We start from the raw sequence: 18717 nt of genomic DNA, 5'->3' as shown, positions 1-18717 counted from the left end.
CGGAGCTCTGCGGCTGCGATCAACATCCGTATCAAAACAGCGAGCATAGTCTCTGGACCTGTTGCCAGATTTGGCGCAGCTCTGCAAAGTAGACAGGAGGGCGGTGTGAGTTGCCCGCTGAGGTAGGGAGAGCAGTCGCGGTGATGCCGACCAGTGCCGCGACTGGCCCACTTGATAAGGACGCAGAACATAATGCGCTGTTAGAAAAAAAACAAAAAAAAACACAAACAAAATTGCACTAAAAAAAATCCACGAAACGTGAACCGCATTATAGCGAGGGACCACTGTAATCTGTAAAGTCAAAAACATCCAAAACCCAGTACGATTTAACCCTCTGAAGGTGACGGATGCACAGGCGCGCCCAACTCTGATTTTCCCTCATGTTGCTATTAATAGATCCTGGACTGAACATCACAGAGATTTCCACCCCGCTCAGAGTGCCGCTCTCACTGGACCGACATCTCTGCTATTTTGGAACTGTGGGATAAATCGCGTCCACAGATTGAACTCGCCAGTCTACTTTTGCCACACTCTCATGAGTGCCACTATTCCCAGATAGATCTCTTTCAGTGCAGCTTCTTGTTCTGACAAAGTTAACACCCAAGTCTTTCATCATCAACTATAAATGGTAATCAAACCATTCCAATCGTATCTTTCTGAACTCTTCCCCATAAACTCCATCGTGTCAATGTTTACAATGTGCTTGAGCAGGTGAAGCAGCTCATAAATAAGTTTCTTAAATATTTATTACGGCCACTCTTAAAACTTCAGTTATCTTCGTAATTTTATCACTGGTTATTTTAAGAATTGACAATTATCTGGGAACTACTTTTTGCGCAGGAATTCATCAAGCACGTCGGCCGCAGGTGCGTACTAACACAATACCCAGAAACTGGACAGTTGTTCGGCCATAATGAGAGCATCCACTTTTAGCTTGCCATAAGCTAAGATAGTGGCGCTCGCGAGAGTGTGAGACTTCATCCGCTTCCTGAAACCACAGTCCTTTAACTTTAAACTGCACTCTCCCACTCAATGATATATGCCTCACAGCCAATTCTATAGACTGGAGAATGTCACATGGGTCTGTTTGTCTCCGCTTTCAGCCGACTTTGCTCCAGAAAGGTTTTTTTCCCCCCTCTTTTTTTTTTTTTAACAACCAGAACACGAGAAAAAAAAAAAGCTTGTAACAACAATGGGGCACCACAGTCTCGTTTGAACACTGTGATATCGCGGGATTTGACCACTTACGGGGACTTAGAATCCACTGTGCAACACAGCATGACTTAACACAGATAAATGGTATACTGTTTTGTTTTCGGCTGCAATCACCGAAGCAGTCGTAAAAAGTGACAGAGGTGAACAAAAGACAAGGCAGGTGGGAAATGTGTCAGTAAGTGTTAGCCTACACGGCTAACCAGAGTAGCTCTGCTCTCTCTCGCCTGCAAAACCGCCTCAACACGTTTGAGGTCCGGGTCATAAACAAACCACAACACATGTCCACTTCCCCCCCACATCGTCACTTTTTCTTTGCATTTTCACTTTGTTTGCGTGTAATTTGCCCAAAAACCCCATTAAAGTGCTGTTGCTGCTCTCCTGGGAGTAGAGAAATTACATCATATTTTACCCCTTTAGCGCCTGCTCTCGAGACTGTGGTGCCCAATTATAGCCATTTCAATTACTGGAAAACTCATCTCTATTCAGCCTAGACGAAAGTGTAACAGGGATGAGAATGGGCAAAAAAAAAACCAAAAAAACAAACTGAAAATCAGCAGGGGCCCGGAGCTGGCATAGGCCCCCAGCGGGATCCAGGGGCTGTGCCCCTGGTTAGGGCCCACAGCTTTTTAGCATTTTAGAAGCATTTCAGGGCCACTAGAGCATGGGTTAAAGCAATAAATTTTCATCTGACTGAAATTTGTTGGCAAAAATCAATGCCAGCAATTCCCTAAAATGTGGCGTAGTGGGGCCACACACTGTTTTTCCTCAATAAATACAATAAACCCATTATACAGCATACAAATCAATTCTAAATAGCCTCTAAGGACAGACAGACAAAGCATAAAAAGAATGCAAAACCTGAACATACAGGTACATAAAAGGGTGGTGGGGGTGGGGTGTAGTCTTGATTCTGGGGGGTCTGGGGGTATTCCCACAGAACATTTTTTTAAAGACCAAGTTAAATTTTGTGTATTCTGGTGAATTTTAAATGGGTATGAAGCCCTGTGAATCAAATAAAACTCACTTCAATATGTGAAGTAAAAACACAGTATTGATTATGGGGGGTCTGGGGGTTCTCCCCCACAATTTTTTTTAAAAGAGCAAGTTGAATTTTGTATATTCTAGTGAATTTTAATGGGTATGAAGCCCTCTGAAACAAAGAAAACTCACTTCAAACTGTTAAGTAAAAACACAGTATTGATTATGGGGGGTCTGGGGGATCTCCCCCACAATTCTTTTTAAAAAGCAACTCAAATTTAGTATATTCTGGTGAATTTTAATGAGTATGAAGCCCTCTGAAACAAAGAAAACTCACTTCAATCTGTGAAGTAAAAACACAGTATTGATTATGGGGGGTTTGGGGGTTCTCCCCCAGAATTTTTTTTTTTTTTAAAAAGCAAGTCAAATTTTGTATATTCTGGTGAATTTTAATGGGTATGAAGCCCACTGAAACAAAGAAAACTCACTTCAAACTATGGGGGTCTGGGGGTGCTCCCCCAGAGATTTTTTTTTTAAAAGAGCAAGTCAAATTTTGTATATTCTGGTGAATTTTAATGAGTATGAAGCCCTCTGAAACAAAGAAAACTCACTTCAATCTGTGAAGTAAAAACACAGTATTGATTATGGGGGGGTCTGGGGGTTCTCCCCCACAATTTTTTTTAAAAGAGCAAGTTGAATTTTGTATATTCTGGTGAATTTTAATGAGTATGAAGCCCTCTGAAACAAAGAAAACTCACTTCAATATGTGAAGTAAAAACACAGTATTGATTATGGGGGGTCTGGGGGTTCTCCCCCACAATTTTTTTTAAAAGAGCAAGTCAAATTTTGTATATTCTGGTGAATTTTAATGAGTATGAAGCCCTCTGAAACAAAGAAAACTCACTTCAATATGTGAAGTAAAAACACAGTATTGATTATGGGGGGTCTGGGGGTTCTCCCCCACAATTTTTTTTAAAAGAGCAAGTTGAATTTTGTATATTCTGGTGAATTTTAATGGGTATGAAGCCCTCTGAAACAAAGAAAACTCACTTCAAACTGTTAAGTAAAAACACAGTATTGATTATGGGGGGTCTGGGGGATCTCCCCCACAATTTTTTTTAAAAGAGCAAGTCAAATTTTGTATTTTCTGGTGAATTTTAATGAGTATGAAGCCCTCTGAAACAAAGAAAACTCACTTCAATCTGTGAAGTAAAAACACAGTATTGATTATGGGGGGTTAGGGGGTTCTCCCCCAGAATTTTTTTTTTTTAAAAAGCAAGTCAAATTTTGTATATTCTGGTGAATTTTAATGGGTATGAAGCCCACTGAAACAAAGAAAACGCACTTCAAACTGTCAAGTAAAAATTCTTTGTCTTCTGTAGTATTTTGATTTGTTCTAATCCGGTGAATGCACCAAATGGGTGCTGTGTCGCTGTACAGTCAATAAAATACAAAATTAGGGCCTAAAGCAACTGACAATGTTGTTCTGCTGTGCACAAAGTAACACTGTCACCAGTTTTGAAAATGCATGCGCACTGAGAAACTCAAAACTGGCTTATTCACATTTAATCTGTAAAATGCACTCACTCCTAAAACAAACTGGGGCTGCAACTAACGATTATTTTAGTAATCGATTAATCTTTTTTTTTTTTTTTTTAACTTACATGTGAGTTTTGCCATTTCTTGAAGTGAGTTATTATTAAAAGGCCTTTATCACGCAACATCGTTTGACCTTGTAATAAAGTTATGATGTTATACAACCCCTGGCAAAAATTATGGAATTACCGGCCTCAGAGGATGTTCATTCAGTTGTTTAATTTTGTAGAAAAAGAAAAAAAAAAAAAAAAAAAAAAAAAAAAAAGCAGATCACAGACATGACACAAAACTAAAGACATTTCAAATGGCAACTTTCTGGCTTTAAGAAACACTATAAGAAATCAGGAAAAATAAATGTGGCAGTCAGTAACAGTTACTTTTTTTAGACCAAGCAGAGAGGAAAAAATATGGAATCACTCAATTCTGAGGAATAAATTATGGAATCACTCTGTAAATTTTCATCCCCAAAACTAAAACCTGCATTATATCAGATCCGCTCGTTAGTCTGCATCTAAAAAGGAGTGATCACACCTTGGAGAGCTGTTGCACCAAGTGGACTGACATGAATCATGGCTCCAACACGAGAGATGTCAATTGAAACAAAGGAGAGGATTATCAAAAACTCTTAAAAGAGAGTAAATCATCACGCAATGTTGCAAAAGATGTTGGTTGTTCACAGTCAGCTGTGTCTAAACTCTGGACCAAATACAAACAACATGAGAAGGTTGTTAAAGGCAAACATACCGCTAGACCAAGGAAGACATCAAAGCGTCAAGACAGAAAACTTAAAGCAATGTCTCAAAAATCAAAAATGCACAACAAAACAAATGAGGAACGAATGGGAGGAAACGGGAGTCAACGTCTGATTGAACTGTAAGAAACCGCCTAAAGGAAATGGGATTTACATACAGAAAAGCTAAACGAAAGCCATCATTAACACCTAAAATAAAAAAAATAAAAAAAACAAGGTTACAATGGGCTAAGGAAAAGCAATCGTGGACTGTGGATGACTGGATGAGTCATATTCAGCGATGAATCTAGAATCTGCATTGGCCAAGGTGATGATGCTGGAACTTTTGTTTGGTGCCGTTCCAATGAGATTTATAAAGATGACTGCCTGAAGAGAACATGTAAATTTCCACAGTCATTGATGATATGGGGCTGCATGTCAGGTAAAGGCACTGGGGAGATGGCTGTCATTACATCATCAATAAATGCACAAGTTTACATTGATATTTTGGACACTTTTCTTATCCCATCAATTGAAAGGATGTTTGGGGATGATGAAATCATTTTTCAAGAAGATAATGCATCTTGCCATAGAGCAAAACCTGTGAAAACATTCCTTGCAAAAAGACACATAGGGTCAATGTCATGGCCTGCAAATAGTCCGGATCTTAATCCAGTTGAAAATCTTTGGTGGAAGTTGAAGAAAATGGTCCATGATAAAGCTCCAACTTGCAAAGCTGATCTGGCAACAGCAATCAGAGAAAGTTGGAGCCAGATTGATGAAGAGTACTGTTTGTCACTCATTAAGTCCATGCCTCAGAAACTGCAAGCTGTTATAAAAGCCAGAGATGGTGCAACAAAATACTAGTGATGTGTTGGAGCGTTCTTTTGTTTTTCATGATTCCATAATTTTTTCCTCAGAATTGAGTGAGCCCATATTTTTCTCCCTCTGCTTGGTCTAAAAAAGTAACCGTTACTGACTGCCACAATTTTTTTTCCTGATTTCTTATAGTGTTTCTTAAAGCCAGAAACTTGCCATTTGAAATGACTTTAGTTTTGTGTCATGTCTGTGATCTGCTTTTTTTCCACAAAATTAAACAACTGAATGAACATCCTCCGAGGCCGGTGATTCCATAATTTTTGCCAGGGGTTGTATTCTTGTCAAAAACATACCTCGAATAATGTCTTATTTTGAGAGATTTCCATCAGGTTTCATCAGATTATGAGCATTTTTAGATGCCTACAGAAACTATCTCAACCATCCATCCATTTTCTTCCGCTTTATCCGGAGTCGGGTCGCGGGGGCAGCAGCTCAAGCAAAGCCACCCAGACCTCCCGATCCACACACACACCTCCTCCAGCTCATCCGGGGGAACCCCAAGGTGTTCCCAAGCCAGCCGAGAGATGTAGTCCCTCCAGCGTGTCCTGGGTCTTCCCCGGGGCCTCCTCCCAGTGGGACGTGCCCAGTACACCTCTCCAGCGAGGCGTCCAGGGGGCATCCGGAAAAGATGCCCGAGCCACCTCAACTGACTCCTTTCGACGTGGAGGAGCAGCGGCTTGACTCCAAGCTCCTCCCGAGTGACCGAGCTCCTCACCTATCTCTAAGGGAGCGCCCTGCCACCATGCGGAGGAAACTCATCTCGGCCGCTTGTACTCGAGATCTCGTTCTTTCGATCATGAGCCAAATCTCATGTCCATAGGTGAGGATCGGAACGTAGATCGATCGGTAAATCGAGAGCTTTGCCCCCCTACTCTGCTCTCTCTTCACCACGACGGTCCGATACAGCAACCGCATCACTGCAGATGCTGCACCGATCCGTCTATCGATCTCACTCTCCATCCGTCCCTCACTCGTGAACAAGACCCCGAGATACTTAAACTCCACTTGAGGCAAGGACACTCCACCGACCTGAAGAGGGCAAAGCACTTTTTTCCGGTCGAGAACCATGGCCTCGGATTTGGAGGTGCTGATTTTCATCCCGGACGCTTCACACTCGGCTGCAAACCGCCCCAGTGCACGTTGAAGGTCCTGATTTGACGAAGCCAACAGAACCACATCGTCCGCAAACAGCAGAGACGAGATTCTGTGGTTCCAAAACCAGACCCCCTCTACACCCTGGCTGCGCCTAGAAATTCTGTCCATAAAAATAATGAACAGAACCGGTGACAAAGGGCAGCCCTGGCGGAGGCCAACATGCACTGGAAACAGGTTTGACTTACTACCGGCAATGTGAACCAAGCTCCTGCTGCGGTCGTACAGGGACCGGATAGCCCTTAGCAAAGGACCCCGGACCCCGTACTCCCGGAGCACTCCCCATAGGGTGCCCCGAGGGACACGGTCGAATGCCTTCTCCAGATCCACAAAACACATGTGGACTGGTTGGACAAACTCCCATGAACCCTCAAGCCCCCGATGGAGCGTGTAGAGCTGGTCCAGTGTGCCACGACCAGGACGAAAACCACACTGCTCCTCCTGAATCCGAGGTTCGACCATCGGTCGAATTCTCCTCTCCAGTACTCTGGAATAAACCTTACCGGGGAGGCTGAGGAGTGTGTGATCCCCCTATAGTTGGAACACACCCTCCGATCCCCCTTCTTAAACAGAGGGACCACCACCCTGGTCTGCCAATCCAGAGGCACTGTCCCCGATCGCCACGCGATGTTGCAGAGGCGTGTCAGCCAAGACGGCCCCACAACATCCAGAGACTTAAGGTACTCAGGATGGATTTCATCCAACCCAAGAGCCTTGCCACCGAGGAGCTTTATAACCACCTTGGTGACTTCGGCCTGGGTAATGGATGAGTCCGCCTCCGAGTCCCCAGTCTCTGCTTCCTCTTCGGAAGACGTGATGATGGGATTGAGGAGATCCTCGAAGTACTCCTTCCACCGCCCGACAACATCCCCAGTCAGGGTCAACAGCTCCCCACCCGCACCGTAAACAGTGCTGGTGGAGAGCTGCTTCCGCCTCCTGAGGCATCGGACGGTTTGCCAGAATCTCTTTGAGGCCGACCGATAGTCCTCCTCCATAGCCTCCCCGAACTCCTCCCAGACCCGAGTTTTTGCCTCTGCGACTGCACGGGCTGCGGCACGCTTGGCCTGCCGGTACCTGACAGCTGCCTCTGGGGTCCCACCTACCAACAAAGATAAGTAGGACTCCTTCAGCTTGATGGCATCCCTTACTTCCGGTGTCCACCACCGGGTTCGGGGATTGCTGCCGCGACAGGGACCAGAGACCTTGCGACCACAGCTACGAGCAGCCGCATCAACAATGGAGGTGGAGAACATGGTCCACTCGGACTCCATGTCTCCAACCTCCCCCGGGATCTGGGAGAAGCACTCCTGGAGGTGGGAGTTGAAGACCTCGCTGACAGAGGGTTCCGCCAGTCGTTCCCAGCAGACCCTCACGATACGTTTGGGCCTGCCAGCTCTGCCCCTCTCTTCACTCGAGTGTCCAAGACACATGGCCGAAGGTCAGATGATACGACTACAAAGTCGATCATCGACCTCCGGCTCAGGGTGTCCTGGTGCCATGTGCACTTATGGACACCCTTGTGCTCGAACATGGTGTTCGTGATGGACAAACTGTGACTAGCACAGAAGTCCAACAACTGAACACCACTCGGGTTCAGATCGGGGAGGCCGTGCTTCCCGATCACCCCCCTCCAGGTCTCACTGTCGCCGCCCACGTGGGCGTTGAAATCCCCCAGGAGAACAATGGGAACAACTATCTCAACCACTGACAACATATTACAGCAAGAGTCCACAAAAGTATTTTAAAGGCCTGACTAAAGTGTAATATGTGATCTTTAATAAGTTATTTTCATGAAAAAGACACAAATGTGCAATTTACTGCATTTTATTTTTTTGTGTAAAAACACAGCTTAGATGTGGTTTGACTGAAACAAATTGTCATTAAACTTAACCAGTTGTATATAATTCTCGTTTTACATTACTTAGTCCACATTTCATTTTATTTTACCTTATGTTTATATTAGTTGTGCATATACTCTGAATAATTTACCGTTAAATTTCACGATCTTTCATTTGGCTAAAAATTACTTGCACCATGGAAAGCACCTTTTTGGAATTGCACTCAAATCTCGTTGTAATGCAAATTACAATAAAGGCGATTCTGATTCTTCTGATTATTATTATTATTAATACATAAATAAAAATAAATAAATTATAATTCGTAATACATTTGACTCTTTTACGACAACAAACACTAAGCCATTATTTATTATACAGAAAACATGCACACAAACTGTGCTGAGATGCGAACAGCTTAATGCTAACTTTAACATTGAAAACGCCATAGACATGCTAACGCGTTAGCAGCGGTCCCGTTTTTAAGTTATAAAATACATCTATCAACTGTTTTAGAAGACCATAACATGTCGGTTTAATATAAAAAAAAGGTAAATATTACTCACAGACAATGTAGACCTTTCAGTCACCAGGAAAACCCCACAGGCACATAAAGCATTGTATCATTAAAAACCACACATCCTGTGCACCAACTGTACCGCAGTCTATGAAATTCACCAAAATAAAACTGATGCAGGATGATTTCAGCATGCAGGCAAAATATATTTTGTAATTTTTTAATAGTTTATCAAGTGTACAAACTGAAAGAAATCAACTGTAAAGCCTGAAAGAAGGTTCTATACTAAGTATTTTAACCATAAGGTCAAGTAAGAAGGGAAAGTGCTTTTTTTCTTGAAACACACTGAACTTAAGATTTAGTCTTGCTATAACGGACTGATGCAGCAGGTGGCAGCAATGCAACAATAAGCACACCGACTGCCACAAAAGAAGAAGGGTTTGTTTTCTCTACAGCAGGGGTGGCCAAGTTCAGTCCTCGAGAGCCACCTTCCTGCTCCAACACACCTGAATCCAATGAAAGACTCATTAAAATTCTGCTAACGAGTCTTTCATTGGATTCAGGTGTGTTGGAGCAGGGAGACAACTAAGTGTCAGGAAGGTGGCTCTCGAGGACCGAACTTGACCACCCCTGCTCTACAAGGTCACGTTTTGGAGAAAAAAAAAAGCGCATTTCGTGTCAAAATAAAGCCATAAAATACATGTTTTATTTTTTAAGTTAGCAGTTTTATATGACGAAATAAATGGAACATGGGAACAATTTTTGATGAAAATCTGTATACAAACGCCGGTCAGTTCAGTACTTGCACAGCTGAGCCACACTTAAAAACTTTCAGTGACTGCAGTTTTTATTGTTGTCTTGACTCTTAGTCTTGCCTCTACTGGTGGTTGGCTCTCACTGCGGTATTGTATCACTTCCTGTTCTGGAGCACAGCGGTGTTTTGCTGTATCTGTTAGCTGTTTAATTTGCGCAGTTAGATTGATCTAGTTATCTAGATAACGATTTGTTTCCCAGTGTAATCTTCACGTGCCTTAACTAAAGCACTCCTTCTGCTGAATCACCTCTAAATTATTTACACATTATTCACTTTGCGTGTTTTTAGGGATCTGCTAGCTTAGCGCAGCTACTAGCTCTTAGCCCATTTAGCATGGCGGCTTCTCCTGTCTCTCCCGCACTTTTCTGCTCTGGGTGTGAAATGTTAAGTTATTCCTCGGCCTCTTTGAGCAGTAATGGTACTTGTAATAAGTGTAGCTTATTCATAGCTTTGGAGGCCAGGCTGGGCGAATTGGAGACTCGGCTCCGCACCGTGGAAAATTCTACAGCTAGCCAGGCCCCTGTAGTCGGTGCGGACCAAGGTAGCTTAGCCGCCGTTAGTTCCCCTCTGGCAGATCCCGAGCAGCCGGGAAAGCAGGCCGACTGGGTGACTTTGAGGAGGAAGCGTAGCCCTAAACAGAAGCCCCGTGTACACCGCCAACCCGTTCACATTTCTAACCGTTTTTCCCCACTCGACGACACACCCGCCGAGGATCAAACTCTGGTTATTGGCGACTCTGTTTTGCGAAATGTGAAGTTAGCGACACCAGCAACCATAGTCAATTGTCTTCCGGGGGCCAGAGCAGGCGACATTGAAGGAAATTTGAAACTGCTGGCTAAGGCTAAGCATAAATTTGGTAAGATTGTAATTCACGTCGGCAGTAATGACACCCGGTTACGCCAATCGGAGGTCACTAAAATTAATATTGAATCGGTGTGTAACTTTGCAAAAATAATGTCGGACTCTGTAGTTTTCTCTGGGCCCCTCCCCAATCGGACCGGGAGTGACATGTTTAGCCGCATGTTCTCCTTGAATTGCTGGCTGTCTGAGTGGTGTCCAAAAAATGAGGTGGGCTTCATAGATAATTGGCAAAGCTTCTGGGGAAACCTGGTCTTGTTAGGAGAGACGGCATCCATCCCACTTTGGATGGAGCAGCTCTCATTTCTAGAAATCTGGCTAATTTTCTTAAATCCTCCAAACCGTGACTATCCAGGGTTGGGACCAGGAAGCAGAGTTGTAGTCTTACACACCTCTCTGCAGCTTCTCTCCCCCTGCCATCCCCTCACTACCCCATCCCTGTAGAGACGGTGCCTGCTCCCAGACCACCAACAACCAGCAAAAATCTATTTAAGCATAAAAATTCAAAAAGAAAAACTAATATAGCATTATAGTGGGCGATTTTAACATCCACACAGATGCTGAGAATGACAGCCTCAACACTGCATTTAATCTATTGTTAGACTCGATTGGCTTTGCTCAAAATGTAAATGAGTCCACCCACCACTTTAATCATACCTTAGATCTTGTTCTGACTTATGGTATGGAAATTGAAGACTTAACAGTATTCCCTGAAAACCCCCTTCTGTCTGATCATTTCTTAATAACATTTACATTTACTTTAATGGACTACCCAGCAGTGGGGAATAAGTTTCATTACAGTAGAAGTCTTTCGGAAAGTGCTGTAACTAGGTTTAAGGATATGATTCCTTCTTTGTTATGTTCTCCAATGCCATATACCAACACAGTGCAGAGTAGCTACCTAAACTCTGTAAGTGAGATAGAGTATCTCGTCAATAGTTTTACATCCTCATTGAAGACAACTTTGGATGCTGTAGCTCCTCTGAAAAAGAGAGCTTTAAATCAGAAGTGCCTGACTCCGTGGTATAACTCACAAACTCGTAGCTTAAAGCAGATAACCCGTAAGTTGGAGAGGAAATGGCGTCTCACTAATTTAGAAGATCTTCACTTAGCCTGGAAAAAGAGTCTGTTGCTCTATAAAAAAAGCCCTCCATAAAGCTAGGACATCTTTCTACTCATCACTAATTGAAGAAAATAAGAACCCCAGGTTTCTTTTCAGCACTGTAGCCAGGCTGACAAAGAGTCAGAGCTCTATTGAGCTGAGTATTCCATTAACTTTAACTAGTAATGACTTCATGACTTTCTTTGCTAACAAAATTTTAACTATTAGAGAAAAAATTACTCATAACCATCCCAAAGACGTATCGTTATCTTTGGCTGCTTTCAGTGATGCCGGTATTTGGTTAGACTCTTTCTCTCCGAGTTATTTTCATTAGTTACTTCATCCAAACCATCAACATGTCTATTAGACCCCATTCCTACCAGGCTGCTCAAGGAAGCCCTACCATTATTTAATGCTTCAATCTTAAATATGATCAATCTATCTTTGTTAGTTGGCTATGTACCACAGGCTTTTAAGGTGGCAGTAATTAAACCATTACTTAAAAAGCCATCACTTGACCCAGCTATCTTAGCTAGTTATAGGCCAATCTCCAACCTTCCTTTTCTCTCAAAAATTCTTGAAAGGGTAGTTGTAAAACAGCTAACTGATCATCTGCAGAGGAATGGTCTATTTGAAGAGTTTCAGTCAGGTTTTAGAATTCATCATAGTACAGAAACAGCATTAGTGAAGGTTACAAATGATCTTCTTATGGCCTCGGACAGTGGACTCATCTCTGTGCTTGTTCTGTTAGACCTCAGTGCTGCTTTTGATACTGTTGACCATAAAATTTTATTACAGAGATTAGAGCATGCCATAGGTATTAAAGGCACTGCGCTGCAGTGGTTTGAATCATATTTGTCTAATAGATTACAATTTGTTCATGTAAATGGGGAATCTTCTTCACAGACTAAAGTTAATTATGGAGTTTCACAAGGTTCTGTGCTAGGACAAATTTTATTCACTTTATAAATGCTTCCCTTAGGCAGTATTATTAGACGGTATTGCTTAAATTTTCATTGTTACGCAGATGATACCCAGCTTTATCTATCCATGAAGCCAGAGGACACACACCAATTAGCTAAACTGCAGGATTGTCTTACAGACATAAAGACATGGATGACCTCTAATTTCCTGCTTTTAAACTCAGATAAAACTGAAGTTATTGTACTTGGCCCCACAAATCTTAGAAACATGGTGTCTAACCAGATCCTTACTCTGGATGGCATTACCCTGACCTCTAGTAATACTGTGAGAAATCTTGGAGTCATTTTTGATCAGGATATGTCATTCAATGCGCATATTAAACAAATATGTAGGACTGCTTTTTTGCATTTACGCAATATCTCTAAAATTAGAAAGGTCTTGTCTCAGAGTGATGCTGAAAAACTAATTCATGCATTTATTTCCTCTAGGCTGGACTATTGTAATTCATTATTATCAGGTTGTCCTAAAAGTTCCCTGAAAAGCCTTCAGTTAATTCAAAATGCTGCAGCTAGAATACTCACAGGGACTAGAAGGAGAGAGCATATCTCACCCATATTGGCCTCTCTTCATTGGCTTCCTGTTAATTCTAGAATAGAATTTAAAATTCTTCTTCTTACTTATAAGGTTTTGAATAATCAGGTCCCATCTTATCTTAGGGACCTCATAGTACCATATCACCCCAATAGAGCGCTTCGCTCTCAGACTGCAGGCTTACTTGTAGTTCCTAGGGTTTGTAAGAGTAAAATGGGAGGCAGAGCCTTCAGCTTTCAGGCTCCTCTCCTGTGGAACCAGCTCCCAATTCAGATCAGGGAGACAGACACCCTCTCTACTTTTAAGATTAGGCTTAAAACTTTCCTTTTTGCTAAAGCTTATAGTTAGGGCTGGATCAGGTGACCCTGAACCATCCCTTAGTTATGCTGCTATAGACGTAGACTGCTGGGGGGTTCCCATGATGCACTGTTTCTTTCTCTTTTTGCTCTGTATGCACCACTCTGCATTTAATCATTAGTGATCGATCTCTGCTCCCCTCCACAGCATGTCTTTTTCCTGGTTCTCTCCCTCAGCCCCAACCAGTCCCAGCAGAAGACTGCCCCTCCCTGAGCCTGGTTCTGCTGGAGATTTCTTCCTGTTAAAAGGGAGTTTTTCCTTCCCACTGTAGCCAAGTGCTTGCTCACAGGGGGTCGTTTTGACCGTTGGGGTTTTACATAATTATTGTATGGCCTTGCCTTACAATATAAAGCGCCTTGGGGCAACTGTTTGTTGTGATTTGGCGCTATATAAAAAAAAACTGATTGATTGATTGTAACAATTTAACTGCATGAGAAGAATTACTGACATGCACCTGAGCACTGAATGTTCAGTCGCTGATGGGTGTCAGGAGCTCAGCACTCCCCTTACCGGTACGAGTGCTGTAGGCTTTGGGGCTCACTGTGCCTCTTCTGCGCTCTTCTGGAGCCGGACACATTAGTCCATTTAATATTAACTTTGCTGACATGTTTCTTCATCTTGCAGTGTTCTTCCAATGTTTTGTTGATGAAATCCAAACATAATCTGCAGAGGGCTTTATAGAGAAGCTCAACCTTGCGGACTAATTCACCAAGTCCTGCCTTTGTCCCATCCACATCCACCTCCTGGACTAAACATGCCTGCTTGAGCCTTTTTTTTTTTTCTTTTTTTTTTTTTTTTTAAACACCATTATCATTGTCTCTCAGTAATTTTGGCCATGTTACAGGCACAGCTCGACAGACCAAAACTTGCGGAAACTCACAATATCCACATCCAGGTACTTTCAGTGACTTCAGATATTACAGAGATTCTGATTGGCTGAAAATTTGCTGTTGAAGGAGATGTAACCAATGATTTTGCACATTTTAGCTTGCAGTTTCGGCAGCACTATTATGGTCCCCATGCATACGATGAAAGATTTCACTCGCACAGATGACCCGCGCTGCACCACCCACCCAAACTTTTTCTCAACTCTGAAATCTGCGGATCCGCGGAAAATTCTCATCCCTGGTAACATATTCCGAGTTGAGATTCTTCTGGACATTTTAATGTGCAATACATTGACACTTGAGAAAGTGATTAGGAAGGCCAGCTCTGTCCTGCGAAGTCCCCCGGACTCCATGCAGGAGGCAGGAGAAAGGAGGATGATCCTTGCTGGAGAATGCCTCTCCGTGAGTGACACCCTGACTACACTGGAGAGCTCCTTCAGCGACAGGCTGCTCCACCCAAAACGTGCGAAGGAGCGACACCACAGCTCCTTCCTTCCTGCTGCTGTCAGACTCCACAACCAGCACCGTTCCCAGTCAAACGCTCAGATCCTTAATATCGTTACAGTAACAATTTTTCAGCCATTTGCAGTAATACTACACATTCTGTGCAATAATGCTTGTACACTCGTGTACAACATCACAAAACATTCTTTCTGCTTGAATATAGTGTAATCTATTCCACTGCATATATTAGTCCGTACAGAACTTGACTTCCGTACTTTGGTAATTATTTTTCTTTTACCTTATTTTTGCACATTTGCACTGTTACTCTGACTGTCCTTGTGCTACTGTAACATTGTAAATTTCCCCATCATGGGACTATTAAAGGATTATCTTATTTTATTGTACCGCTCACATTTGGTAACTGGAATGTCACAGACACGGTGCACTAAAAAAAAAAAAAAAGTATTTTTATTTTTGACATATATTACACATTGACGTACAGCCTTCTTCATATATTACACTACTTTTGCGAGCCAAAATCATTTGTGAACCCATTATTTACATATGAAATGTATGCTTACAAATTATTGTCCCATAATAAATTCTGAAATCTGAAACCGACTACTTACGTCAGTCAGCAGAAGTTTCTAAAAGTTTCTCTGTAGGAAGTATTTTAACCAAGTGAGAAGGGAAGTATTAGCTTTTTAAATACTTGAAAGACACTGGACTTGTGGACAGGATTTAGTCCTGCTATAATGCTATAACAGACTGATGCAGCAGGTGGCAGTAAGGTAACAACAGGTTCTCCTCAGAAATTTTTAGTGTAGCAGTGCTGTGGGCAATTATCACCCAAGGCGGCACGCTGCGAGTCATTTTGACTGGTTTTAGATGCACTGAAAGCAAGAAAAAAAAAAAAAAAAAAAAAAAAAAAACTTATGTTGTAATATCAAAGTTCTTTATGGCATGTTTTTGTCTAAGTTAATAAAATTGACATTGAAAAGTTTAAAAACACATTAATATTTGATGGACATAACATTTGCTCTCCTCTTCAAAAATGACACACTGTACCTTTAATCCAGTAAGACTTTTACTGTCATGTTGATGGTTTAGGGTTTTTTCTTTTCAACATTTCTGAGTGGGACTGCATTTTTTTTTTGTAAACAATATAACCAGTAGTTGTCTTCTTTGAACAAGAGCTAAACCTGAACTGATTTGATTGTCAAATCAGAACAAAATTTATTGCAAAGCAAGTTCTCACATACAAGTAATATGATCTGGTGTCATTGGTGCATAAACAACAATAATAAAAAGAAAAACAAAAAAATACTTCTGCAAGAAGTAAATCTGCTCTTTTATAGATGAGATCCTGGATGGAAAAACTTTCTGAATCAGTTTTTCACACTTTACCGTTTCACTGAGGCTGTGTAGTGAAGATGATCATTGATTAAAATTGCTTCGATGCTTTTTTACAGCGTGTAGCCTCTCTCCCTCTGTGTGTGTGTGAGGGAACGAGAGACTTGTCACTCTCACACAGTCTTTGCGGCTTATTTGACCAAACTTTAGAAACATGAAGGCTTTCATCTGTAAAAGCCTTAATGTGTCACTCGTTACGCAGGCAGAAGGAGCTGTTTTTATTGAAAGAGTTTTTGCTCTCTCTCTCTCTCTGCCGGCAGGGGAGCAGGCAGCAGTCCATTCAGCACAAACAGCCTCTCTGGATTAAAAAAATATCTGACAGCATGGCGCAGTATAATGGCACTGTCATAACAGTATAATGGCACAACGCTGTTGTTCCATTGTCTGGGGTGAACCCTGAACAATAAGGATGCCACCTGCCGTTATACACTACAAAGGAAGAAGGGCTCCTTTGTTTTGTTTTTCTCCACACGGTCACATTTTCAGAAAAAGCATGTTTCGTGTCAAAATCAAGCCATAAAAAACATATGTATATTTTTAAGTTAGCTAGGGTAAGTGATGGTCTAGTGATTAAGCGTTAGGCTTGAGACCAGAGGATCCTTGGTTCAAATCTTAGCCTAACCGGACCGTTGGGCAAGGTCCTTAATCTCCTAGTTGCTCCCGGTGTGTAGTGAGCACCTTGTGTGGCAGCACCCTGACATCAGGGTGAATGTGAGGCATTATTGTAAAGCGCTTCGAGCGTCTCATGCAGATGGAAAAGCGCTCTATAAATGCAGTCCATTTGCCATTTAGCTAGTGGTTTTATATGACAAAATAAACGGAGCATGGAAACAAATTTTGACAAAATCCATATACAAATGGTGGTTTTACAGCACTGAATTTCACTTCAGTACATGTACAGTATATTTATACTGCACCACACTTAAAAATTTCAGTGACTGTTAACACATTTTAATTGCATGAATAGAATTATTGGTCATGCACCTGAGCACTGGATGTTCAGTCGCTGACCGGTGTCAGGAACTCAGCACTCCCCCTTAAGTGCTGTGAGCTTTGGGGCTCGCTGTGCCTCTTCCACGCTCTTCTGGACCCGGGCAGATTAGTCCGTTTAATATTAATTTGATGACGATTCTTCGTCTTGCAGTGTTCTTCCACAGTTTGTTGATGAAATCTGAACATAGCGTGCAGAGGGCCTTACCGGGGAGCTCAACCTTGCAAACTAATTCTCTGAGTCTTGCCTTTGTCCACGTCCACCTCCCACTCCAAACATGTCCACTTAAACCTTTTTTTTTTTTTTTTTTTAAACACCACTATCGATGTCTTTAACACAGTCTTCGTCCTCGTTCTCTGTAATTTTGGCTATGTTACAGGCACAGCTCGACAGACCAAAACTTGCGGAAATGCAAAATGTCCACGTTCGGGTACTTTCACTGACTTTAGATATGACAAAGATTCTGACTGGCTCAAAGTTCGCTGTTGTAGAAAAAGTAACCAATGACGTGCATTTTAGCCTGCAGTTTCAGCAGCGCTATTGTGGTTTCAATGCATATGAAGAAAGATTTAACTCGCATGGATGACCCACGAGTTAAAGCACTTGTTTTCTCAACAGATTTACACTGATCTCAGAAATGGCCCAGAAAAAGTGAGTAAATGTATATTTTCAATAAAGATTTTTGAAGAATTTTCTAAAAATGAATTAAATTTTTCCCACTATAGAATTATTTCTTTACACAGTGTCTGACAATTGTAGTATTTTCCAGAGTTTAAGTTGCATTTTTTTTTTTTTTTTTTTTTTTTTTTAACTAGTTTGGGAGGCCCTGCGATTTATACTCTGGTGCAACATATATACTGAAAATTTATGTTTGTTATTAATAATAGTAATGACTATTTATGTAGAACTTTCCCAAGAGTCAAAGCTGCAAACAAAAACCTCCAATAATAAAAGAATGCCAGTAAAAAAAAAAAAAAATACACTACAAACATCCCAAATTAAAGCGCTCATAACAGAAAAAAGTGCAACGTGTTTTCTTCAAGAGGCATTTTTAACAGGTGTGACTTATGCTCCGGAAAATACAGTATGATATGACATATTCTGAAAGTTTCTTCTGAATGCTTTGACATGCAACATATGGGCGTTATACAAAAAATGAAAATAAAAGCGCCTTAAAAGGTGAATTATTGAAAGTATTAAAAAAATGAATAAAATGGAGAAAACACTTTTGGACCCCAGAGGGTTAACAACTTCAAACAGTGCATAATCTATGAAGACAAATAGGCCCCAAAACATCATCATCCATCATCTTGAGCAATAAGAAGACTATTCTGCCTGGTTAGTAACAGACTACTCACAGATTTCACTGTGTTTTTGATAAAGTCCTTCTTGCTGGTCAGGTCGTAATCTGGATACGTGTCAAAAACCTGAAAG

At 41.8% G+C, this 18717-nt stretch overlaps 1 protein-coding gene across 2 annotated transcripts in view; it reads right to left on the bottom strand.

Moving 5' to 3' along the window:
* The window catches only part of dek (DEK proto-oncogene), a 48506-nt gene that overhangs the window by 3226 nt on the left and 26563 nt on the right, over positions 1-18717 (bottom strand). For both annotated transcript variants that reach the window (XM_034173924.1, XM_034173923.1), the window contains one exon: positions 18642-18710. In XM_034173924.1, coding sequence (XP_034029815.1) covers positions 18642-18710 — 69 coding nt within the window. The remainder of the gene's footprint in view (positions 1-18641; positions 18711-18717) is intronic.

The sequence above is a fragment of the Thalassophryne amazonica genome, chromosome 7, assembly GCF_902500255.1.
Source record: "Thalassophryne amazonica chromosome 7, fThaAma1.1, whole genome shotgun sequence".
NCBI classification, from domain to species: domain Eukaryota; kingdom Metazoa; phylum Chordata; class Actinopteri; order Batrachoidiformes; family Batrachoididae; genus Thalassophryne; species Thalassophryne amazonica.
This window is presented reverse-complemented; position numbering and strand designations above follow the sequence as displayed.